The sequence below is a fragment of the Tripterygium wilfordii genome, chromosome 13 (assembly GCF_013401445.1).
Source record: "Tripterygium wilfordii isolate XIE 37 chromosome 13, ASM1340144v1, whole genome shotgun sequence".
Lineage (NCBI taxonomy): Eukaryota > Viridiplantae > Streptophyta > Magnoliopsida > Celastrales > Celastraceae > Tripterygium > Tripterygium wilfordii.
This window is the reverse complement of record NC_052244.1, coordinates 16,574,667-16,600,956: the sequence shown is the minus strand read 5'-3', so window position 1 is coordinate 16,600,956 and position 26,290 is coordinate 16,574,667. Positions and strand designations below refer to the sequence as shown.

General features: G+C 37.0%; 4 protein-coding genes across 17 annotated transcripts; 2 read left to right on the top strand and 2 right to left on the bottom strand.

The window, feature by feature from the left end:
- The first annotated feature begins 6,562 nt into the window (after window positions 1–6,562).
- LOC120012717 (pathogenesis-related protein STH-21-like) lies at window positions 6,563–7,486 on the top strand. The gene is made up of 2 exons (XM_038864168.1): window positions 6,563–6,901; window positions 6,972–7,486. The coding sequence occupies exons 1-2, from the start codon at window positions 6,712–6,714 to the stop codon at window positions 7,268–7,270; spliced, it is 489 nt and encodes a 162-aa protein (XP_038720096.1). The 5' UTR covers window positions 6,563–6,711; the 3' UTR covers window positions 7,271–7,486.
- Window positions 7,487–8,181: 695 nt separating this feature from the next.
- Window positions 8,182–9,211, bottom strand: LOC120011878 (major pollen allergen Bet v 1-A-like). The gene is made up of 2 exons (XM_038863033.1): window positions 9,010–9,211; window positions 8,182–8,602 (listed from the first exon to the last, which is right to left on the bottom strand). The coding sequence occupies exons 1-2, from the start codon at window positions 9,191–9,193 to the stop codon at window positions 8,292–8,294; spliced, it is 495 nt and encodes a 164-aa protein (XP_038718961.1). The 5' UTR covers window positions 9,194–9,211; the 3' UTR covers window positions 8,182–8,291.
- A 640-nt stretch (window positions 9,212–9,851) lies between these two features.
- On the top strand, window positions 9,852–16,662 carry LOC120013568 (vegetative cell wall protein gp1-like). Of its 12 annotated transcripts, none has more exons than XM_038865408.1 (7): window positions 9,852–10,176; window positions 11,624–11,682; window positions 11,928–12,043; window positions 12,177–12,244; window positions 14,313–15,446; window positions 15,571–15,655; window positions 15,788–16,662. In XM_038865408.1, the coding sequence occupies exons 5-7, from the start codon at window positions 15,429–15,431 to the stop codon at window positions 16,468–16,470; spliced, it is 786 nt and encodes a 261-aa protein (XP_038721336.1). In that variant the 5' UTR covers window positions 9,852–10,176; window positions 11,624–11,682; window positions 11,928–12,043; window positions 12,177–12,244; window positions 14,313–15,428; the 3' UTR covers window positions 16,471–16,662. The 12 variants fall into 12 exon arrangements, 11 of the variants coding, with proteins under 11 accessions (XP_038721336.1, XP_038721335.1, XP_038721342.1 ...); XM_038865407.1 differs by having other exon boundaries at window positions 12,145–12,244; XM_038865414.1 differs by adding an exon at window positions 15,727–15,762 and having other exon boundaries at window positions 11,928–12,244; window positions 14,313–14,637; window positions 15,848–16,662.
- Window positions 16,663–19,306: 2,644 nt separating this feature from the next.
- LOC120013593 (probable polygalacturonase) lies at window positions 19,307–23,095 on the bottom strand. 3 transcript variants are annotated; one of them, XM_038865450.1, is made up of 7 exons: window positions 22,947–23,095; window positions 22,538–22,630; window positions 21,723–22,063; window positions 21,503–21,623; window positions 21,232–21,406; window positions 21,047–21,117; window positions 19,307–20,358 (listed from the first exon to the last, which is right to left on the bottom strand). In XM_038865450.1, exons 2-7 carry the CDS (start codon window positions 22,551–22,553, stop codon window positions 19,685–19,687), a joined length of 1,398 nt encoding a protein of 465 aa, XP_038721378.1. In that variant the 5' UTR covers window positions 22,554–22,630; window positions 22,947–23,095; the 3' UTR covers window positions 19,307–19,684. The 3 variants fall into 3 exon arrangements, with proteins under 3 accessions (XP_038721378.1, XP_038721379.1, XP_038721377.1); XM_038865451.1 differs by having other exon boundaries at window positions 21,723–22,040; window positions 22,542–22,630; window positions 22,947–23,094; XM_038865449.1 differs by lacking the exon at window positions 22,947–23,095 and having other exon boundaries at window positions 22,538–22,905.
- Window positions 23,096–26,290: the final 3,195 nt, after the last annotated feature.

Genomic DNA, 26,290 nt, shown 5'->3' with positions numbered 1-26,290 from the left:
ATTTTGAGGAGGAAGCAAAGAAAAGCAGCTTAACACCATCATGGGATGCATATGCAATTTCAGAGGATGAAGCAGCTGAGACAAGCAGTTTAACACCAGCATGGGATGCATATGAAATTTCTGAGGATGAAGAAGCCTAGACAAGGAACCACTTATTAATGCATCAACTGCCTCAAACTGACACTGCCAGTTTTAGATGCTACAACAAGCAGAACATGTTACTGGAAGGAGCTCAAGCAATGATAGTGTGTTGAAGGATATGAATTCATCTAATGTTTCCATGTTATTTGAGAAGGAAACATGGTTGCAGCTCTTCTGAGAAACAAAAAATGGATGCAGCTATTCTGAGAAGTGAGAAGCAAACAAGGTTGCAGCTATCCTGAGAAGCAAATGCGGTCACAGATATTTTAAGAAGGAAACATGGCTCCAGCTATTCTGAGAAGCAAACATGGTTGCAACAATTGTCGCAAAGCTTGGAGCTGAGCATGACGGTCTTCACATGGGGAACAAGTCAAGACACCCCAAATTAAAATTCACTTTAGGGATTGATATTATTATTTTTTGATTATATGTTATGATCTTATAATAAGTTGTCAGGGATTTTTAGCATTTGTAACATGGTATTTGACATATGTAACACGGTATTCCTCTGCCAATAAGTGAGGCTATTAATAAAATATTGGATTTTTTTTTTCACAATAGCAATGCAGGATAAGAACCTATTGAGTATTAACTGTGTTATTTAGTGCTGTACGGGTAAGAATTTATGAAGGATGAGAGGTTGAGATTATAGTGGGAATTAACTGGGTTATTCACAACAATGTAGGACAACTAAGGGCGAGGAGTTGTCTAAGGAGCAGTAAAACAAAAAGGAACACCATTCAGATTATGGCTATGGCTGTATTCTGGTCATATGGAGGGTAAAGAATAGCATAATATTTCTGAAAATCTCCAAACAACAGACTCTATTCTATAGCTGCTGGGCATTTCTTGGGTCTCAAGTTCTTCAGTGGAAAAGGAATTAATGGTTTGGAAGTCTACCGGCAGGGACATACAACAAAGGAGCTTCATTCAATTGGTTCCAATGTCTGCTATTTGGATGATTTGGCTTTAAAGGAATAACAGAGCATTCAACAACAAGATGTACTGTATTTGGGGAAATGGTGGCATTTATTTCTCAAAAAGGTATTAAGTAGGATTAATTCGATAAGATGGTCATTAGGCTACAGTTTCATTCACAGAGCCCTAAATATCAAGTAGAAGACCCTACTCAATCAGCTTCACATTCAGTAACAGAACTATTGAAAGCAACTTGAACTACACAGTGAAATCATAAGCACAATCATAAACAACAATGATCTAGAACAATAAATCTAAAATTAACTTCAAATAGTAACTATTAATTTCAAGTCCCAGAAAGATCACTTACCGAATCAGTAATCAGTAAATTGAAGTCAGTATCGTTGGAACCTTCTTCCTCTCAGCTTCGCCAATGCCACCTGAGACAATCCCCAACACCTCCATAATCCCCAAATGCCAGCGAATTGACAGCGTAATCCACATCATACGCAAAATCCAAAGCACAATCCAGATGATGATGAAGATAAATCATCCCGATTTCGTCCTCCAAATCTGCCAAAATTCCACCCATTCCCGCCGCCCCTAACCACCACTAATACTAACAACAGATGGAACCGAAGAATCCACAACATTCTCCATTCTCAGAACCATCTTCGCCGAACAGCTTCTGCCTGGTCCGCCCTTCTTACCCATTAGCTCCCGGGTCATGGTTCTGCAAGTTTGCGAGCTCTGAGCCTCTGATAAAATGACGGGTTGGCCGAAACCCGTTTTGCTTTGGAAAGTGGGTTTGTGGGCCTATTTACGTGTCTTTCTGGGCTTACGGTTTACATTATTCGAAAACGGACAAGCTCACATAGGAAAGGAAGCCATGCCTGGTGTTTTGCAAGATATGTTGCGGCAGATGCAAGTGTGCTCCCTCTGGCACACTTGGAAACCAGAAAGAGTGCCGATGCTATAACAGGTATGGAAGACAAATTAAAGGCGGGAAAACCCAAGTGCCCATGAAAATCTTTATTCATCTTATATATTATAATTAATAATTATTTGTTAAGGAGATATATACTCCACAATTGTTTTATTTTCTCTTATTTGGGTTATAATTTTGCTGTGTAAATTGTCTTCCCAATACCAAAAGGAGGACTTTTCTCTCTAATATTTAGATAGAAATATTTGTTACTTTATAGCGTACGTTAATCTTATAACTTGGTTGTGAATATGTGAAATTAATGAAAAATAAAATAGTATATAATTGTGTAGTAATAATCCTAATCCTAATCCTAAACCAAAGTTGGTTTAGGTTAGCAAAAGCTAATAAACTTTTTTTTTTTTTAGAAGTTAAAGTTGAATAACGTTTAGTTTTTTGATTATTAAATTATGAATTTTTTTTTTTATTGGATGTGAATTATTATTATTGTTTTAATTGCAAAATGTTGATTGGTTATCAAATTAGAATCCTGAATCCTAATCCTCAGCCAGGTATAAATGGTATGTAGTATAAATAGTTTACTACAAAGCGTATAGCCCTCATTGTTTCCTTGAAGCTGCTCATTGTTTCCTTGAAGCTGCTATAACAGAATCATGAAGTTTTTTAGGAAATTTTCAGAACGGAAAGAAGTCAGGACATGGTAAGTATACATCCTCCTCTTGTTTGTTTCTTATAGTTTGATTGATTTCTTCCTTATATGATACTGTTCAAGCCATGTAGGGCTGTTTGTTTCTGATTACTTTAATTGATTTTTTTTTTCTTTCTTGAAATATACTGTCGATCTATATGTTCTTGGTCTTCTGATAACTTGATTGATTTATTCCTTATATAACATGTTCAAGGTATATATCTAGGTATATCTATTTCTTGATTATTATTATTATTGATCTTCTTCTTTATAGTATATACCGTATAGGGTTTCTTTTGTATGGCAAACAAAATCTATAATGACTTAGTCTGTGTACTGTGTTTAAGCCACCTTTCTGATTATTTAATAGATTTGTCGATTTGTTCTTTATACTGCTCCAACTATAATTATTCCTTATAACTTGATTGATTTGTTTGTCTTCTCTGATAATTTGATTGGCTTATTCCTTATAACGTATTGTTCAAACTATCTAGGATTGTCTGTTTCTTGATTATTTTTACTAATCTTCTTCTTTGTAATACACTGTTCAAGCTATATACTATATAGGGTTTCTTTTTTTATGGCCTCAGTGTACGGACTGTGTACTGACTACTAACCATGTTGTTTATTGAAATTTCAGCACGAAGCTGATAAAAGATCTGTTGGATCAAATAAGATTTGAGAAAAGGCTGATACATTCTCATCAAAAGCACGAAGAATCTTTCATTCACGAACTATGGGGGAAGCTGAAGGAGAAAGAGGATGGTAATCAAAGGGATTATTTGAAAGCTGAGGCTGAAGAGTTCTACAAGCAACTGTGCTTATGGGATGCATATGACCAACTGGAAAAATTCTCCGTACAAGTCTATGCTAACCTCTCCAGCATCAGCAAAACGTATGTACATTATATATCAATTCATGCTTATTGCCTATACATGTTACTTATGTATCTGTGATATTATCTTCTTTGAAAAAAAAATTCATGTATATGCATAAGATTTGTGCCTAACATCACCTTAAAATTGCTGCAGAAAAAGAATACCTCCTGAATTGGAAGAAGCTGTGTCGACTTTGATATTTGCTCCACCGCAATTTGCAATCTTTACTCCTCTACACAAGTTGAGGAAGGTCTTTCAGAAGCACGCTGGATACTCAGAAAACCTTGTGAACAAAATGGTATGTATAGTGTTTAAACAAAATCCATTGTTCCAGCTCCTCTTAAACATTGTTTACTGAATACTTACTTGTGCCTATGCATCAACAGCTGCTGGAGAATCTCTGCGTACAACATATGCCGGATTACATCTTTGATAATCTGATCACTGCCATACTTGATCGTGAAAGTGGATTGCCCGATCTGCATTTCAAAGAGGCAAGTGTCAATGCAAGTTCCCTAAAAACCAATCCAGAGAAGAAAGTCTACAAGGCAGAAGATTCATGTCAAAGTTCATGCTTTACCAACACCTCTGAGGATGAAGACGACACAAGCAGATCAATTGATGGATATGAAAATTCTGAAGATTCATGTGAAAGTTCAGAGGGTGACAAAGAAGCTGAGTTAAAGAAAAGCAATTATACAAGTAATCCATTACGGGATGAATATGAAATTTCAGAGGAGGAAGTTGTTGAGGTTGATGAAGCAAATGAGATGAGGAAAATCAGTTATTCAGGTACTTTCGAGGATGAGGTAGAGAAAAGCAGCCTAACAACATCATGTGATGCATATGAGAGTGTGGACGATGATGAAGCAGCTGAGACAAGGAAAAACAATTGTTTAAGTAATTTTGAGGATGAGGCAAAGAAAAGCAGCTTAACGCCATCATGGGACGCATATGCAATTTCAGAGGATGAAGCAGCTGAGACAAGCAGTTTGACACCAGCATGGGATGGATATGCAATTTCAGAGGATGAAGCAGCTGAGACAAGCAGTTTGACACCAGCATGGGATGCATATGGAATTTCTGAGGATGAAGCAGTTTCAGAGTTGAGACAAGCAGTTTAACACCAGCATGGGATGCATATGCAATTTCAGAGGATCAAGCAGCTGAGACAAGCAGTTTGACACCAGCATGGGATGCATATGAAATTTCCGAGGATGATGCAGCTGAGACAAGGAACCACTTATTAATGCTTCAAGTGCCTGAAACCGACACTGCCAGTTCTAGATGCTACAACAAGCAGAACATGTTACTGGAAGGAGCTCAAGCAATGATAGTGTGTTGAAGGATATGAATTCATCTACAGTTTCCATGTTGTTTAAAAAGGAAACATGATTGCAGCTATTCTGAGAAGCAAAAATGGATGCAGTTATTCTGAGAAGCAAACAAGGTTGCAGCTATTCTGAGAAGCAAATAAGGTTGCAGAAATTCTGAGAAGCAAACATGGCTCCAGCTATTCTAAGAAGCAAACATGGTTGTAGAAATTGTGGCAAAGCTTGGAGCTGAGCATGAGGGTCTTCACATGGGGAACAAGTCAAGATACCCCAAATTCAAATACACTTTAGGGACTGATATTTTTCTTTTTTTTTGATTTTATGTTATGATCTCTTAATAAGTCGATTTAACATATGTAAAACGGTATTCCTCCACCAATACGTGAGGCTATTAATAAAATATTTCTTTTGATTCTGTTTTTTAATATATATATTTTTTCACCAGAGTAATGTAGGATAAGAACATATTGGGTTAGCCCTGTATGGGTAAGAATTTATGGAGGATGTAGTGGGAATTAACTGGGTTATTCACAACAATGTAGGACAACCAAGGTCGAGGAGTTGTCTCAGGAGCAGCAAAACAAAAAGGAACACCATCAGATTATGGCTCAGGCTGTATTATGGTCATATGGAGGGTAAAGAATAGCATAATATTGCTGTAAATCTCCAAACAACAGACTCTATTCTATTGCTGAAAATCTCCAAACAGACTCTATTCTATAGCATTCAAAATGTCTAAGATCAGTTTGCATAACATGGTTTTACCACCCATTTCTGCATTGAATTTAACTCAATTCACTTAAAAACCCCATTTAAGTTGTTTGTGTGTACACAAAAGTAGAATAACTTAGTTCACCACAAGAATCAAACCAAATTGTAAATAAAATACTCACAATGATTTCATATTTGGGGAAATGCTTAAATTTATTTTGCAAAAGGTATTAAGTAGCACTTCCAGAAGGTGGTATCAGGCTACAATGCCATTCACAGAGCCTAAATATCAAGTAGAAGACCCTACTCAATCAGTTTCACAATCAGTAAAGAACTATTGAAAGCAACTTGTAACTACACAGTGAACTCATAAGCAGAATCACAAACAACAATGACATTGTAGCTTTGATCCAGAACAACAAATCTAACATTAACCCTCAAATAGAAACTATTAATTTCAAATCTCGAAGAGATCAGTTACCGAATCAGTAAATTGAAGCCAGTCTGATTGGAGCCTTTCCTCTTCCTCGTCTCAGCATCGCCAATTCCACCTGCGACAATCCTCAACACCTCCTTAATCGCAAAATCCTCGAAAATTTACAGCATAATCACACATCATACGGAAAATCCAGATGATGAAGAAGATGGATCATCCCGATTTCGTCTTCTAAATCTGCCAAAATTCGGCCCATTCCCGCAGATCCCCAGTTTGTGGGCCGTTTAAGTAGGCTGAAGCTAAATGGGTTTGTTTGTGGGCCGTTTATGTGTTTTCACTTTTTCTTTTTCAGGGCTTATGTTTCACATTTAAGTAAAATTTGGGCCTTATTCGTCATCACCAGCCCAATAACATTAACAACAAAGTCGAGGTTGCCATCCCTTTCCTACATCTTTGGCCTTTCAGAGTGGCAGAAGCAGACTTTGACTTTTATAGCCTCCAGGAAGGAAGAAGATAAGACAGTTGTGCAGCCCTATCTGTCATGTCATTTTCACACCTACCCCTAAAAGAATTCCACATGAAGAAACATACAAAATCCCCTATTTCAATCGATCTTCTCCCTCGTAGAAATCATTATTGAATTTCAGGCGAGAATCGAGATGGGTGTTAGCAGAGTCACCACGCAAACCTTCACGACCCGAGTCACTCCGGCGAGGATGTTCAAGGCCTTGATTCTCGACTGCCACAACATCTGCCCCAAACTCATGTTCTCCTCCATCAAATCCATCGAATTCATCCAAGGTGAAGAAGCCGAAGTCGGAACCATCAGACAACTCAATTTCACCGAAGGTGAGACCTAAACCCCCAAATTCTCTTCAAACCCTTCGGTTTTCAATTCTGAATTCAAAATTATATGCAGATCATCCTTATAAATACGTGAAGCACCAGATCGATGCGATCGACAAAGAGAAGTTCGTGTGCAAGTACAGGTTTATTGAAGGCGATGTGTTGTTGGACAAGCTTGAATTTATTACTTATGAGATAAAGTTTGAAGGGTATGGAAGTGGAGGCTGTGTCTGCAAGATGAAGAGCGAGTATATACCGAAAGAAGGTGTGGAGATTCAAGAAGTGGATGTGGAGCTTGGGAAGGATAGATCCATTGGGATGTATGAGGTTGTGGAGGCTTATCTGTTAGCACACCCTCAAATATATTCTTGAACAAAAAAAAAAGGTGATGATTTTGATTATTGTAGGAGACGTTGTTCTTATTAACAATCAATTATGGATAGGATATATGGTCAGTGAGATCAGATAATAACAATCAATTATGGTGATACATGTTCAAAGAGATCAGTAGACCAATTATTTGTATATTTTGGGGGGTTCCCTCCGACACTCATATATGTGATATTTAATAAAGATTTTGAATTTGAGTCTTTCCATTCCCTTTCTTTGTAATTTAAAAAACTGGAAACTCTCCGAGATTGGACTCTTTGAACCCGTCAGATAAAATGAATCCCCAAGCAGGCCAAACTCGAGTACTGCACCCTCATAAATTTCCTACATCTCCAGAAGTTTCCTGCGCTGGAGTAGTTTCCCAAAGACCAAGTCTTGATTTGGGCTCTATTTCTTGTATCTCTCTTTTCATGCAAGGTTAACTAACACATAAAATAGTTCAAAACTTGAGCTTAGAGGAGTATGTGATAGTTGATTGAACCCATAAAGTTCCCTCAAAGGTTGAAAGTCCATTCTTTTTGAAGTGTCTTCAATTTGCAACCACTCTTTTTGAATTCATTTTCTATAAATGTTTCAATTCACATACGACCGCTTGTTAATTCACAACATCCTATTGATTTTGATACATTATATCAACATATGACATATTGTGTTTGTTAATTAACACCATCCTATTGGTTTTGATATATTATATCAACATATGATATGTTGTGTTAGTACCACTATAAAAGTCATATAATAAAATCGGTTAAAAAACCAAAAATTAAAGTGGTTACGTTATAAAACTCATCATGAGCAAACTATTACAATCACAAATGGAGTTGCACACCAAGAATTCAAACACACCAAATTAACCAACATCAATGACTTGTTTTCTGACATTGACACTCACACTCAACACATTATTAGCCATAATAACCGACCGTTTTACAGCCTACATATTATCGAAATCCCAAATAGGCAAGAGAAGAAGACACGGAGAAACAAAAGCCAATTGGGTGAATTAAGCATAAGCATTTGGGTTGGCCAAGAGATACCCATCAACAGCCTTAACCATTGCCATATGCACTTGCTTTATGTTGCTGATCTCTTCTTCAGATGGCACTCCACCATCCTCTAATAGTTCATACTCTATTTTCAGGTTGGCCAAAGAACCTCCCTCATCACTGGTTGATGATTTAAAAGAAACCTCAGCAGCATAAGACTTCATCTTATCACCAATAAGGCCTCCTTCAATGATAGAGTGCTTGAATATATGCTTCTCATGATCCATCACATCCACACGATCCTTAATGAACTTAGCACCCTTAACATCTGTGAAGATTGTGTTTATGTACATTAAGCAAATTACAAAGTTAGCATGCTATCTTTCAATGATTAATAAAAAGGGATAGTGTAATTTTTGATCACCGAATGTTTAAAAGTTCTAACTTAAGACTTCAAAGAAGAAATTTGATCCAATATGCATAATCGGACAAATTTTAATTTCGACTATTCAAGTAGTCAAATTGTTGATATGACATAAAAAAAATCAATGTAATGAATATGTTTCAACAATGAGAAATACGCCCGTGTGTGTGCGTTTAACTTTGAATTCTCAAATTGGAACGTTTGAACATTCAGTGACTGAGTTAGAAATTGACAATTCTTTCGGGAACCAAAAGTTGCATCAGCCCTAATAAAAACGGTACTAATTATTATGAATAGAATTAGGCACAAACCAGCTGCGAAGTTTAACAGCTTGATGGTGCCAACTCCTCCACCTCCTTCAAGGATGTCAATGCTTGAAATGATGGTGGGAAGAAGCTTAGGGACAAGGTTGTGACTATCCACAATGGCTGCCTTCCATAGCCTCTCGACAGAGACTGAAGACGCATGTTCATCCACAATGATCCCAACAGCCATTTTGTTTCTTTTCTTCTTCTTCTTCTTCTTCTTCTTCCTTTGTGTTGAAACTAGTCGAATTAAGCAATTGCAAGACTAATTGGTTTTGTTCTTGAAGTTCTTCTCATCGATATATATGTATATATACACACATTACACACACACATTCACAAAATGACATGTACAAGTAGCATATTGATGGACGTGCATCACACTTGCTGAAATGCTTGCTTTCATGCCAATTGGCAAATTTCCAAGCAAGAGGAAGAGTCAATTCTTGGTATCGTCATAGCCGGCCTGTATAATATTATCCATATATACATATAATTGTGCGCCATGCCAATTGCCAAGCAAGAAGAAGTCAGTTCTTGGCATCGCCATAGCCGGCCTGTATAATATACTCAATTTAGTTGTTAGAAAGCCCATTTGAAATCAATAGCCCATATGAAGAAGAACCTCGTCAGCCCAACCAATCCAACAGGCCCATGCGATTATTAAACATAAACTGCCTCCTTGTAAGAGTACTTGAATATATGCTGAATTGCTGATGCAGATAAGGCCCAATCGCTACTTGAATAATGTGAACCATTAGCCCGGAAAGGCGCATAAAAGGCCCACAAACCCACTTTCAAAAGCAAAACGGGGTTTGTCCAGCTGCCGTTTGAGTCATTGCTTCGGGCAACGTGTCATTTTTTCAGAGCTCGCGAAACACTTCCAGGCGGAGAGGTTTCCGAGAATGGAGAATGAGGTGGATTTTTCCGTTCCATTTTTAGTGTTAGTGGTGGTTACTGGGGCGGCGGGCATGGGTGGAATTTTGGCAGATTTGGAGGACGAAATCGATATGATTCATCTTCTTCATCATCTGGATTTTGCGTATGATGTGGATTGCGCTGTCAATTTGCGAGCATTTTTCGATTAAGGAGGTTTGAGGATTGTCGCATGTGGCATCGGCGATGCTGAGAGGAAGAAGTCTCCAATCAGACTGACTTCAATTTACTGATTCGGTGAGTGATCTCTTTGAGACTTGAAATTAATAGTTTCTATTTGAGAGTAATGTTAGATTTTGTTATTCTGGATCAAAGTTACAATGTCATTTTCGTTTATGATTCTGCTTATGATTTCATTGTGTAGTTTTTTTTTTTTGAAAGAAGGGGATATATATAATATATGTCCCCAATTTTCACTGTATAGTTACAAGTTGCTTTCATTTGTTCTGTTACTGAATGTGAAGCTTTTTGAGTCGGGTCTTCTACTTGATATTTAGGCTCTGGAATGGCTTTGCAACCTATGACCACCTTGTGGAATTAATCCTACTTCATACCATTTGAGAAATGAATTTAAGCATTTTCCCAAATACGAAATCATTGAGAGTATTCGTTTTACAATTTGGTTAGATTCTTGTGGTGAACTAAGGTAATCTGAATCGTGTTCCTTTTTGTTTTACTGCTCCTGAGACAACTCCTCGCCCTTAGTTGTCCTACATTGTTGTGAATAACCCAGTTAATTCCCACTATGATCTCAACCTCTCATCCTTCATAAATTCTTACCCGTACAGCACTAAATAACACAGTTAATACTCAATAGGTTCTTATCCTGCATTGCTCTTGTGAAAAAAAAAATCCAATATTTTATTAATAGCCTCACTTATTGGCAGAGGAATACCGTGTTACATATGTGAAATACCATGTTACAAATGCTAAAAATCCTTGACAACTTATTATAAGATCATAACATATAATCAAAAAAAATAATATCAATCCCTAAAGTGAATTTTAATTCGGGGTATCTTGACTTGTTCCCCATGTGAAGACCGTCATGCTCAGCTCCAAGCTTTGCGACAATTGTTGCAACCATGTTTGCTTCTCAGAATAGCTGGAGCCATGTTTCCTTCTTCAAATATCTGTTACCGCATTTGCTTCTCAGAATAGCTGCAACCTTGTTTGCTTCTCACTTCTCAGAATAGCTGCATCCATTTTTGTTTCTCAGAAGAGCTGCAGCCATGTTTCCTTCTCAAATAACATGGAAACAGTAGATGAATTCATATCCTTCAACACACTATCATTGCTTGAGCTCCTTCCGGTAACATGTTCTGCTTGTTGTAGCATCTAAAACTGGCAGTGTCAGTTTGAGGCAGTTGATGCATTAATAAGTGGTTCCTTGTCTTGGCTTCTTCATCCTCAGAAATTTCATATGCATCCCATGCTGGTGTTAAACTGCTTGTCTCAACTGCTTCATCCTCTGAAATTGCACATGCATCCCATGATGGCGTTAGGCTTCTTTTCGTTGCTTCATCCTCAAAATTACTTAAATAATTGTTTTTCCTTGTCTCAGCTGCTTCATCATTGTCCAAACTCTCATATGCATCCCATGATACATCACATGATGGTGTTAGGCTTCTTTTCTCTACTTCATCCTCGAAAGTGCCTGAATAACGGATTTTCCTCATCTCAGGTGCTTCATCGACCTCAGCTACTTCCTCCTCTGAAGTTTCATATTCATCCCATAATGAGGTACTTATATAATTTCTTTTCTTTAACTCAGCTTCTTCGTCACCCTCTGAACTTTCACATGAATCTTCAGAATTTTCATATCCATCACTTGAACTGCTTGTCTCATCTTCATCCTCAGTCGTACTGGTAAAGCAGTCCCAACTGGTCGTCCTATCATTCCATTTTTCTTCTAAGACCTCATAGATTCTCTTCTCTGGATTGGTTTTGTGGGAATTTGCATTGACACTTGCCTCTTCGAATCGCAGCTCATGGTGCGATCCACTTTCACGATCAAGTATGGCGATGATCAGATTATCAAAGATGTAATCCGGCATACGTTGTACACAGAGATTCTTCAGCAGCTGTTGATGCATAGGCCCAAGTAAGTATTAAGTAAAAATGTTTAAGAGGAGCTGGAACAATGAATTTTGTTTGAACAATATACATACCTTTTTGTTCACAAGCTTTTCTGAGTATCCATAGTGCTTCTGGAAGACCTTCCTCAACTTGTGTAGAGGAGTAAAGATTGCAAATTGCGGTGGAGCAAATATCAAAGTCGACACAGCTTCTTCCAATTCAGGAGGTATTCTTTTTCTGCAGCAATTTTAAGGTGATGTTAGTCACAAATCATATGCCTATACATGAATTTTTTTTTTCAAAGAAGATAATTATAATTTTACAAATACATATATATTGATATGCATATACATCCATTATTTCAAAGAAGATAATTTTACAGATACATATGTAACATGTATAGGCAATAAGCATGAATGTGTATATAATGTACATACCTTTTGCTTATGCTGGAGAGGTGACCATAGACTTGTATGGAGAACTTTTCCAGTTGATCATATGCATCCCATAGGCACAGTTGCTTGTAGAGCTCCTCAGCCTCTGCTTTCAAGGAATCCCTTTGATCGCCCTCCTCTTTCTCCTTCAGCTTCCCCCATAGTTCTTGAATAAAAGCTTCCTCATACTCTCGATGGGAATGTATCAACCTTTTCTCAAAGCTTATTTGAGACCACAGATCCTTGATCAGTTTCTTGCTGAAAAGATACAACATGTTCAGTAGTCAGTACACAGTCTGTACACTTGGGTCATTAAAGAAAACCCCATATAGCTTGAACAGTATATTATAAAGAAGAAGATCAGTAAAAATAATCAAGAAACAGACAATCCTAGATAGCTTGAACAATATGTTATATGGAATAATTCAATCAAATTATGAGAAGACAAACAACATATAGATTGAGCAGTATATTTCAAGAAAGAACAAATCTATTAAATAATCAGAAAGATGGCTTGAACACTGTAAACAGTCTCTACACTAGGTCATATATAGCTTCTTCTTCTTCTTCTTTTTGCCATAAAAAAACCCTATATAGCTTGAACAATATATTATAAAGACGAAGAAGATCAATAAAAATAATCAAGAAACAGAATAGCTTGAACATCATGTTATATAAGGAATAAATCAATCATATTATCAGAAGACAAGGAACATATTGCTCGATCAGTGTATTTCAAGAAAGAAAATCAGAAACAAACAGCCATATATGGTTTGAACAGTATCATATAAGGAAGAAATCAATCAAACTATAAGAAACAAACAAAAGGAGGATGTATACTTACCATGTCCTGACTTCTTTCCATTCTGAAATTTTCCTTAAAAACTTCATGATTGTGTTTGCAGCTTCAAGGAAACAATGAGCAGCTTCAAGGAAACAATGAGGGCTATACGCTTTGTAGTAAACTATTTATACTACAAACCATTTATACCTGGCTGAGGATTAGGATTCAGGATTCTAATTTGATAACCAATCAAGATTTTGCAATTAAAACAATAATAATAATTCACATCCAATAAAAAAATTCATAATTTAAGAATCAAAAACCTAAACCTTATTTAACTCTAACTTCTCAAAAAAAATTAAAAAGAAAAAAAGCTAATTGAGTTTGCTAACCTAAACCAACTTAGGAGTTAGGATTAGGATTAGGGTTATTACTATAAAATTATATACTATTTTATTTTTCTTTAATTTCACATATTCACATCCAAGTTATAAGATTAAACCTATAAAGTAATAAAATGAAAAATTAAAGAGAAAAATCATATTGATATTGGCAACACAAAATATTTACAAATCATAATTATAACCCCAGAAAAATCAAAGAAAACCAAACACTTGTGTGGAGAGTGGAGTAAATCTTCTTAACATAATTATGCATTATTATTATATATAAGAAGAATTAAGATATTCATGGGCACTTGGGTTTGCCCTCCTTTGTCTTCATATTGTTGTAGCATGCATCGGCACTCTTGCTTGCTTGTTTCCATATATGGCAGAGGGAACACACAAGCATTTGCTGCAACACATCTTGCAAAACTCCAGGCATGAATAACTCCTTACGAGAGGTTTTGCCGAACATGGATGCTTACATGCCTTTGGATAATCTACATATAAATAACATAATCTTTCTCAAACTTTTACTTTGAAATAGCTTAATTAAGCTTGCAATATCTCTATAAACAAATAAGAATTAGTTCTGGGAATTTCATCTGTATTTTTTTTTCTAGGCCGACTGGGCACTTAGATGCTAGTTATGCTGAAATTAAGTCAATTGGAATGCCTTCTAAATGTCTGCAGATGGTGGATTCAGTGACTTGGACAATCTCGTAGTTGAGTCTATTCTCTTAACGTTGTTACTTGGCTTTCTAAAGACTCCTATCCCTTGGAAATTGGATCAAGATATAAACGCGATTATCAACCTGCTTCATTCTCTCTCTTCTTTGTCCTTCAAAGTTCAAACCCGTATGTATGGAGGGAGGCGAATGGCGGTGTTGATTCCTTGGCTAAAAAGGGGTGGAAAAGCGGAGGTGATGGTGGGACCAAGGGTGGACCCATAGCGAATTAGAATGTGTGGGACCAAGGGTGGACCCATAGCGAGCCAAATGTAAGTTGTAGGCCCAAGGTATTTTAGCCCAGTCTATCTTGTCCATCCTGTTATTTTGTTTTGGTCTAAAGAGATTTTTGGGCCTGATGTATAGCCCAGCCCACATGCTTCATTCTTTTGGTGAAATCGTGAACTGCTCTCTTATGGGTCTTGTATGTGAGAAAGCTACTAGTTAATAGAGATGCGAGAAACTAGTTTATCAAAAGTCTTTGACAGAATCTGGACCTTCAATCTCCATCAGCCTTTTATGCCAAAAATGAGTGGTGGTTTATGCCCTCCAATCCCAATAAACAACTCACAAGAAGCCCAAACTTGCATTCTGTTTCAATATTTTTATAGAAAGCAAACATTTCTTGCCACAAAAGGATTCCTTGATAGTGTATATCATTACACCTAACTAAAAAGCTCCTCACTTATATAAACATAGTCTTATCTACATCACCAGCTAAGCCTTTCGAATGGTCGGTTTTTTCAAAAAAAAAAGAAAAGAAAAAAGCAAATTCCCTTCTCCCCAACAAATGAAAGGTGTAGAGAAAACACCAACTCCTTTCTTCTTTCTTTCCTCCCTTTAAGATTTGACGATTGACTCTGTCTCTGGTAGGCTAATCATGCTTACAACATTATCTTTCTTTCTCACCCGGAGGAAAAAGAGAGATTCCTTTCATGTCCCACACCTTTTGCCTTTCTAGTATTCCCACCTCTGCTCACAAACAAATGCCACCTATTGATTCTCCATTTATAATCTCGACCCTCGTCATCACGTACAAGCCACATCCATCTTGGTTTCTCCTTTCTCTTATCGCTGCTTCATGAATCCAGAGGTAGAGGTAAAGCTCCAACCAGAGCATTTCCATTGTTACATATGTCGAGAGTTTCCACACATCAGTTATTATATATATAAACACGTATCAGATTTCTTTTCTGACTCTTCGGTTATATTCTCAACTGCAGAAACCTCGAGTAACGGAGATACAAGTCCGGATGGACTGTAACGGGTGTGTGCAGAAGATTAAGAGAGCACTGCATGGCATCAATGGTAAGATATCAAGGAGCCATGATGAAGTTCTGATCTCTAATTCCTCATCTTGTTTTTTTCCTTCTTCTCAGGCATGCAAATATGACAGATGTGTAGCTTCCTAATATGTGAGTGAGTTCTCATATTTCACAGGTATCTATGATCTATACATTGACTTACCCCAACAAAAATTGACAATAATCGGGTGGGCAGATCCAGAGAAGATACTGAAAGCTATTAGGAAAACAAGAAAGACTGCTACCATATGTTCCCACACTGAACCAGAACCTGCCACACCGCCAACTGAACAACCACTCAACGGGGATGCAGAGCCATTACCAGCACCAGAAGGAACAAACTCTCCAGCAGCTGATGCACCTCCAGCAGCAGAGCCGCCACAACCTGAGAATCCACCACCAGATGCAGCACAAGCACCTCCACCTTCACCCATTGCTAATGACACCAATGCAGCTCAACCAACACAGCCTACAGGTCCTAACGATGTAGGGGAAGCCCATGTAATATACCGCCTCCCACCACCGGACTATGGCTACAGATATGGATACAGTCATGGCTATGTTAGGCCCTGGAATAAATACCCCAGTGGCCAAGGACTACCACCAGAATCATCACAGCCTCTCTATGTGACTCACAGCTACAACACATACAAGCCATCACCTTATGTCACTGAATATGAGTATATTAGGTCACCACCTAGATATACATACTACAGTAGGAGAGACCACTACAATGAGGATTATCACAGAAGCAGCAGCAATGGAAATATCACATCAATGTTCAGCGATGAAAATCCAAATGCCTGTACAATAGTATAGAAGGTTCAGGGAGGCTGATCTGAAGGGACAAACCTTTCTTGTGGTGATGAAAGAAAGGTTAGATGGAGAATAATTTGTGAGATAATAGAAGGTGGAAGCAATGTTATCAAATAAGCATGTGAAATGTTTCAGGGAAGAATGAGATTCTAAACTTGTTTAAGTGATGGAAATATTGATTCTGCATTCCACTTCTGAGAGGGACTTTACATTGGCCTGCTCTATTCATGTCTTTTAGAGAATCCTATAAAGAATGTTATATTCGACAACCACACTTCTCAGCCATCTATCTTGACAAGCCCTCTCCTTGAAATTTTTTCCCACAGAAGGGTTATATGAAGAGAATTTAAAAGGGTTGAAAAAATGAGAGTCGGTATCTCAAATTGAATATTGCAGCATCCACTGGACACATTCTTTTAAGGGCACACATTGCGTTTCTTTGGCTTTAGAAGTTTTAACAAGTATAATAAACTAGATTTTCAGTCACTGAAAATAAAACTATATATGCAAATTCCATAAAGAATTACAGAAGAAATAACGAAGAATCAAAAAACCACTAGCTAATAATATAACACCTTATCTCTTGACCAACTACAAGCTAAACTCGAATTTGCACCGAAGCAAGTAATAAAAGTAAGATAGAATGCCATAATGAGCAACAAGCTAAGGCAGAAGCATGTAATGCTGATCCAAAGAGCGTAGAAAATTTAGTTACCCAGTCAGCAGCATCAAAAGATGCATCCTGAAGAGTGTAAATTCATGGAAGACTGCACCATCTATACTCTTGTTCTAAAAATATGCTTGAAATCTGCAACATGTGCAACTGCCATGACTGATGTGAGATGCTGCATTACAAAACAGTTGCACCAGACAGCAAAAGGTGTGCACGGATCTACCAGAAATTAACTCCCTGAACATATCAAGTTTACAAGTTTAACTAATCAAACCTTTCTCAGCAAAGAAGAAAAGTAATATAACCATTGCATTATGGAAATTAAATTTAGAAACTTCTTTCAATCAACTGAACAACAATAATTAATCTATGGTCTGCATGACCGATTCTGATTGTTTCATCCGTCCACTATAAAAACAAAGTCCTCATACTCAAAGATAGTAATTCAAAGCCAAAGCCTAATTACAAGGATAGTTATTAAAAATCAAACGCAATAAGCATTTGTAGCCAGGTCCCAAGAATAATAATCACCCCACCATCATCCAAAGGGAATATTAGTAAACAAACACAGTAAAGTAGCAGTTGGAAAAAAATTCCAATTACCCATTATGTTCAGATAATTGTCATCACTGCTTAATTGGGAATCGTCGTCATCTTCCCTATAAAGGCGTTCATCAAAGTCATCATCCTCATCTTCATTATTATCCATTTGGTAATTATGTCCTACACTTTGAGCATCGTTCAGAGCAGCCTTGTCGATCTGTTAAGTTTATATACAATGCCATCAAATAACAGGGGGAAAATATCCAACGAAGAAAAAGGAAAAGAATCATCCAGCAGTTCCTGGACATTCAAGAAGCAAGAATGCGAAAGTTTCAGACCTGCACAGTTACAAGTCGCAAACAGCCTGATAATTGTAATAAAGGTTGAACAAGCACACCTTTCGATTTGGACATCTGAAGAAAAACAGGATTCAAAGTCACGCCCGCAGTACACAAAAGGCAGAAAATCGACATAGAGTTTTAAGATGAGAAGTGAATTTTTGACAAAGATACTTCAAATAAAGGAGCAAATCATAACATTCCCTAGCTAGTTAGGTGGTTATGAGAAAGAAGTATTATTTTAGTAACTTCTTCAGGTACAAGACCTAAACCAGGAGGTCTTCCCAGATCAATCTCTCGAAGCTTAGGTATCTTTTTTCATGTAAAATACCTAAACCCTCGCACTCTATCAAGAATCCAGAAACTCGAAAACTAATAAATTATAAACGTATACAATCAGAATATGTTCGTGCCTGTAAATACGGCGGTGAGACGCTAGGGAGGGGCAGGGGCAGCTCCGTGAGGCCGTCTGAAGATTCTTTGGCAAGTCAATGCAGTTATGTTTGCGCCGGCTGCTCAGTGTGTCTCGTCTGGCCTCGACGAAAATCTTCGTCTCCGTCAGGAGAATGCGGAACTCAAAAGAAGACTGAGAGAGGAGCTCCAGTAGATCCAAACGGTTCTGGACGAGGCGGAAAAGCAAATCGACCAGGAAGTTATGGGCTGCTGGTTGGGCCTCCGCTATGGGCTACTAATTGGGTGGGCCGAAGTTCTGGGCTGCTAGTTCGGCCGTTTGGGCTGTCTTCGGTGGGCTTTTTTGTGGTCGTGGCTTTTTTGGCGGCCGCAGGAATGGGTTACTATTTGAACGCGAGTGGGCATTTATTCAATTTGTGATTCGGGAGCCTGAACTGTCTTATTTTTGGGCCTTCACAGCTCTTATGGGCTGGACCTGGAGAGCCCTAGGTTTACCTCCTTTTCGGTTGGCCCATTCAAATATACTTTCTTTGCATTTAAAATTACAAAGGAGAGGTTTTTGGATGATTCGGAATTATTTTAGGTATATTTGGTTTGTTTTCTATTTTTATTTTTATTTTCATTTTTTTTCTATTTTCCATTTTTTGTTTTCTATTTTTAGAAAATGCCTTTTAAAAAAAAAAAAAATTAAGTGATTTCTTGTTTTCCATATTTTCTAAAATGGGCGACCAAATGTGTTTTATGATTGTTTTATGTCAAAGAAAAACAAAAAACAGAAAATGCATCAAAAACAAGCATATCCAACAAAAATAAAAACCAAATAACATAGAGACAAGACAATCACTCCTATGCTGGAGCAATTAGAGAGCACTGGTTTTGACACAAACTGTCTCCCTCCCCACCATGTATTTTATAAATTCAATCCCATGACTGCATTTGAAATTCTCGACATCCACCACCATTTCTCCTATTATGCCAATCCACAACAAATCATGTTTTTTACAAGAAAATCATGGGATTCAGTTGAACAGAAACACTAAAATATCCAAATCATATTGTAGTTTGTGCCATCACTACCAAAACTTTTCTTACACATGAATGAAGATATGAAGCTGTACAAGTAATCTGCAGAGATGAAATGCGGAAACCCGGGCGACGAACGAACAAATGATTTAGACATATGTGTTTTATTGGAAAGAATCTGGCCTATTTTTTTGTGACACTGAATGGTAGAAGAAATGAAGGAATGGTTTCATAAGACTGCAGCTCTGCCATAAGAATTCAGGAGGGAAAAGCAAGTTGATGAAGAATTTGTGGAGGAGCTCTCGAGTTCCGGACATGGTTCGGGGAAAACAGTTTCCGATTCGCCAGAAACATCTGAACACACCCAAGAAGTGGGAGATGCAGGGTTTAGTGATAAGGATATGTTGAATAGACAAATAGAGGTGAAGGGAGACTCTTGAATTCCTGAAAAGTTTCCAGCTACAGTGATGTTCTTGCCAACGACATTCTGCATAGTGATTTGCTCCAAAACTGGAAGGGCATTAGGATTGTAAAGGTCGTCTGGATGGGACCAGGAATGACCTATCGCAGCAAATGCCATACCGATGTTTTCCATTTCAACACGAGATATAATGATCTCTTCTATATAACCACCTCTTCCCGTTGTTGTTCTGAATTCAATGCCGCTGAATGAGTTGTATAGATGGACATGCTCCACTTGCACATTGGAAATGCCACCAGACATTTCACTACCAAAGGCAATACATGAGCCGGAAGATGACTGGAGGAGGACGTTTCTAATGTGTACGTCTCTTGTGGGTCTTCCATAGCCAATGCCATACTCATCCCACCCACTCTTGAGAGCAATTGCATCATAGCCTATGTTAATGATGCTCTCCTCTATGCATACATTATCAGAAGAATCTGCAAACAATTTTTTGCCAAAAAAATTCAGGAAAATTGCTCTTCCCACAAGTAATATAGCACAACGGGGTTTAAAGTGACAGACAGCAGGGAAGAAGGTGACATATAATGTTCAAGTATAAAGAATAATGTACAATAAAATAGGCAATTCTGGAAGTATAGAATTCCAGTTCTCTATGCAGATACTCTTCAAAGCTAACCGATGTGCCATGCCTCAATGCAATCGGCGATATTATTAGCATTCTTGAACTAAGGCCCTCAACAGACAACTTATTATTCATTTGTTAAGATTTATATAATTTAAAGGATAAAAATTGATTGAGCCACTAGAGAAGCTTATTCATGTTTTGTCTTTTGGATCACCGACAGAGGAGGTTAATAGATTCAAATGTTTCCGTAAGAGAGTAGATAACACGCTCTCCCCTTAAGCGACAAGAAAACTTCATCGATTTCTCAAAAACCAAGGACCAAAGATAAATACTACAGCTTTTCACGTTAAATGATTGACAAAAAACAACAAAGGATTACTTAATTATATTTTAAACTACTTCGCATTACCAATGAGAATGAATTCCTTCCCAAAATATAGATGAAGGATGTGTCATCATTGTCCGGACTTTTGGCAGCATACGATCAGTTCCTATATCTCCACATAAAAGAAAATGGGAAGTAAATAATCATCACAAACCTGGGACTACACCGACAGTATGAGGGGACTCTGGAGGAGCGGTGACTGATATATTTTGTACAATCACATTACTGCAACACATTTGATTACGTATAAGTGCAAGCTAAGTATTTAAGCAGAATTTACAAATGTCCAAATAAGAAGCATAGCAGTCAAAAAAGGAGGTTCAAGCCAAGCCAACATACCTGCAATAGACTGGATGGATGTTATACGCAGGGGCATTCAAGAAGGTGAGGTTCGAAACAACTACATATTGAGAATCTATAATTTCCACAAGATGAGGGCGGCTGTAGTTTAAAGAATGAGAATTGAACCAATCCCACCAAACCGAGCCTTGTCCATCTATGGTTCCATTATCACCTACAACAGTTGACAGTTAGGTTCGAGTTCAGACTTCAGACACATGAGACTAAGCTACTCCAACGTACTTAATCACGAAATCAGAAATGCACTAACCTGTAATAACAACATCTTGCAACTTGTATCCATTTATTAAGCTTCCATATCGACCTCCAGGAAGTTCTATGCCACGACCATATGACGGGAGGGGTTCAACAACTTCCCAATGAGATGGATCCTAAACAAGCAAGGAAAACATCAGTGAATCAAAAGTAAATTTTCAAACTGTTGGAAGTAATTTCTTTGTTCATTTCTTCTACAAAGAGCATAGAACAACCTGAGATCCAAGAATAACAGCACCCTTTTCCAAGAATAGAGTAAGATGGCTGGTAAGATTGAAACTTCCGGTGAGCCACCTTCCCGGTGGCACGTACAGCTGGGCACCACCCTTGTCTGCAAAGGACTTGAGATAGAAAATGGCATTTTGGAAGGCTAGAGTATTCAATGTTTTTCCATCGCCAACAGCACCAAACTCCACGATTGACACACTGTGGGGTCTTGGTTCTAAACTTGGTTTATCATCACAGACTCCATTACTCTCTTGTCCATTAATATCCACAGCAGTGCTTAATGCCAGCAGCAATATGATTGCCACCTGAAATGGCAAGGAACCAGAACCTGTGAATGAAATCAAAAATTGCAGATGATATTTTTTGTAACAATGCCAAGCAAGGGTGAAAATCACATGATATTCCAAATAAAGCAAATGACCCTGAGAAATTCAATTTCATTACAACAAATGAACAAATCCAAACAGCAAATCAAACAACCTACTGAAAATACAAAATGTTTCAGAATCCAATGAATAAAGATTCGACCAGGCTAAAAAACCCAGAAAGAAAATCTGCAAGGAAATGGATCACAGAAGTTCCCATCATATGAGATTGAATTCTGTCTCAGATAACAAAATCTGTAAGAACCAACAAAGATGACCAAAGATACACTTGGGAGAATCTCTACCAGATCCCCCATAGCCAACAAACCCAAGTAATCAAACTCTGGAATTCATTCCACTTGGAAAACATACAAGAAGAGAAAAATCAATGAAGAAAAGCAGAATTAAACAAAACCCACATGAAAAAAAAAACGTACTTACTGGCATCTTCATGGGTCACAGCCTCTGAAAACACTATCGATAGAGGCAAAACACAGAGTCTGATGCCCAAGAACACTGCAGAGAACCCACTGCGAATATAAGAAAAAGAGACGAAGAAGAAGAAGAAGAAGAAGAAGAAACAGCAGCACCACGAAAGGCAGATTTCTTGTAAGTATGTGAATTATATGTATTAATTATATATATAAATGACAGGAACAACTATCAAATCCAATTTATATATGGTAAGCAAAGAAATGACAGCTCTCCATGCACAAATATATGCTAAGAAATTTATTCGAGGCAGCGTATATGACAATCGCAGAGAAAATTTATTTCCTTCTAAAAAAATAGGAAAAAATTATTGAAAAAATATAATGAAATTTATTGCCACTAATTGGTAATTACCCTTAATTTTCATTATGATTAATAACGTCTCTCGCCGACAAATTTGTCTGAAACGGCCCTCCATTAGAGATACAGTTGGTGGTTTAACTCTGTTTTTCCTCTGTTTACATTCGCTTAGATTTAATCAGTGAGAGAACAGAGTAAGCAGGCGATCGTCAACTCTACTCACCGGTGCACCAAAGTTCCGTGAAACACTTGTGGTCATGGTGCAATGTATGTAAATATATAGTTATATAGAAACAATATAAATTGCAAAAATGTCAATATATAATTACTTAAAATGAGGGATTTAATAAGAGTGGTGAAATTGAAAATAGAAACCCATAAAGATTGTAATGTTTGGTAACGTTTTAATCTTGATCCTATTAAGTAATAAAGATTTCTAATAATCCTCCAAAAATAGTATGCTTTCAAAATTAATTCCAAATTGTCATTCATCCAATTCCTTCTAACTAGTTATTTGTCATTGTGGTGGTAAATTTATATATTTGCTAACAAATAAGAGAAAATCTTATATCTTTAAAAGTTGTGGGTTAGAGTTGCAGAGTATATATATGGAAAAAAAAATACATGTTTACAAATTTAATTAGAGCAAAATGAGCAATAATTACGAATTCTTGTATAAAATAGAATTTTTTTGAAATCGAGAATAACACATCGTATGTGTCATTTGAATAGCCTATTAGACCCAAACTCGGGACGGATTGGATAAACGTAAACTCGTTCGATAGATTATTTGGATCGAAGCCCAATGCAAATCACTTGAAAATAACTACTTTGGTTTAGAATCAAACACCCAATCTTAGATGAGATTTTACGTCCTAAATCCGAAGAGATAATTCAGTTAGGTTATCACGAAATCGTTCTATAGAAATGTCCTATGTTTCTAGCGTGATCAAACCCGTTTGAACATGTGGGAAGATACCTATGGTGGCACGGAGAGTGGGTGAAATGGTGGGTAACGTTAGAATAAAGTGGAGTAAAATAAGGGAGGGAGGGGAGAGGAGTGCATGGGGTCTTGAGACAGCATGTGGGTTGACAGTACATATAGAGAAAAAGGTAGGACCCACCATCAATCATGGCAAAGATGCTAGCCTGGCTTCAATTACTTGACAGAACACAACAACAAACGTACAACACTAACATAGAGAGAAGCATATATATATTATTTATTTATTTATTTTTACATGCTTAGCATTGGTTCATGGCTTCTTTGGCACCACAATTTCATTCTTTTTGTTGGGTTTTTTCTTTTTTTTTTAATACTTTTTTATTAAAAAAAGTTCACAAGACAAATATGATATATTTGTGAACTTGTGGCTATCTGAAGATTTTTATGTTGGGAATCTATATGTATGTTAACTACTTAGGGTGATAGTATAGTTGGTGAATTTTTTTGGACCAAATCGTATATGGACTCGAGAGGTTTTCAACTTGATTTTTTATTGAGAGCAATATCTTTATGGTCACGTACTGAATTTTGACCCAACCTTGACTATCATTATAAGATATTGTCCGCTTTTCTAAGCCCAACCCAGCATAATACTTACAAGTTCAGGACACGATTTTAAAACACATTTTATTAAGTCAAATAAACCTTCAGTTTATAACTTGTCCATTATATTTTTATTTTAGTGATGTGAGATTTTTCTCAACACTTACCCCCTATCGTCAGGTTGAAAATTTATGTGTATGCAAACATGATAACCTGAATTTAAATTCATATCAAATGTTTAAAAGACGAACTTGGATAATGTCGTTTTCGATTAAAAAAAATCTATATGTATGTTTCCTTACATATCACAATTCATAAGATTGTAGTATCTTTCACAATTCCTTAACCTTGATTGGGCCATTCCAACTCAGAAATTTGAATCCACAAATATACCCATATATTTGTAGTATATATATATATATATATATGTCTTGGATACTAAGTATATGAGCAAATTACAGCTCATGTATTGGTGGTGTTGCTGACCATGTATATGCTTACAGCTTACCTTTTGTGAAAGCAAGCATTTGGAATCCAATTTATGGTCAATGGGTTCCATTTGTTGAACCGACAACTCTTTCAAGTTTTCTACATATACATCCTGGCAATTTTAAATCATTTGAAGTCCAACTATGAGTGTTAAGATTAAAAATCTCTCATTGCATGGTGAAACCTAATGTCTCTCATTGCATGGCTAAATCCAAACGATGTGATTTATAAGATGAAATTCAATCTCAAACACTCGAAGGTCATTTTAAAGGAGAAAATCGTGCAGGTCTTCGACCCAGAACGTACATTAATACCTCAAGTGAATTGGGTTAAGTCAAATTTTATTTTTTATTAACCAAATAACGACATCATACAAATTTACGTTTTGAACATTCAATATGGTTCTAAACTCAAACCGTCAAGCTCGCGCGCACAAAAGTTTACCACTTGATGATAGGGTAAGTTGAGCCAAAACCCAGCACGTAACCACAAGGGTATTGTTTTCGTTCAGAGTCAAACTAAGAATTTTTCAAATCCATATGATTTAACCCTAGAAGTTGTCAAACACCACCTTCTATTTCTCGTCTTCTTCTTAATTGGAAAATAAGATAAGTTGTTGGCCGTTGATTACTCTGCAATTATTGCTCAATATATCCTAATTATTTTTTTGATTTAATAAATTAAGAAGCATGAATATTTTAATTTATAATGACCTTTAGTTGGTTATTCCTTTGGATACTTCTAAACCCACCTTTTGCCCCCACTTCAACAGGCTTTGAGCTGTGCAAACTTTATACAAAAAACAATTATAACTTAGAATCTCTGGTCACGTACATACATACATACACACACACACATATGAACAAACCCTAATAAGCCGCTACAGTCGATGAACTTTTTTCATGTGAAAACCAACTTTTGCGGGATAAACTTGGTTAGCTAGTTGAGTTAAATAACTTGTTTCACATTTGAATGCGGCGGCAATTGTGTCAAAAAGGCCAGAGTCCAGGCAGAGAATGTAAAAGCAATAAAGTTTTATTTGTGTTTATTTACCATGTTTTTGTCTGATTATAGCCCTTTAATTGGCTTTAGAAGCAGATTTTCTTTGCTGGGAATTGACATTGTTATCTGTCGCAAAATCCTTCTCCATTAAAGTTTATCACTTAATGATAGAGTAAGTTGGGCTAAAACTAAAAATTCAATGCGTGACCACGAAAATAACTTGAGAATCAAATTTAATTAGGACTTGTTGAGTCGATAAGTTTTTTTTTTTTTTAATACCCAATAGAAGAGCAAGACAATAGCGTGCGAATCGTGGAGTAGAAAGCTTTGTTTGGACCCCCATGAATGAAGGCAAGTG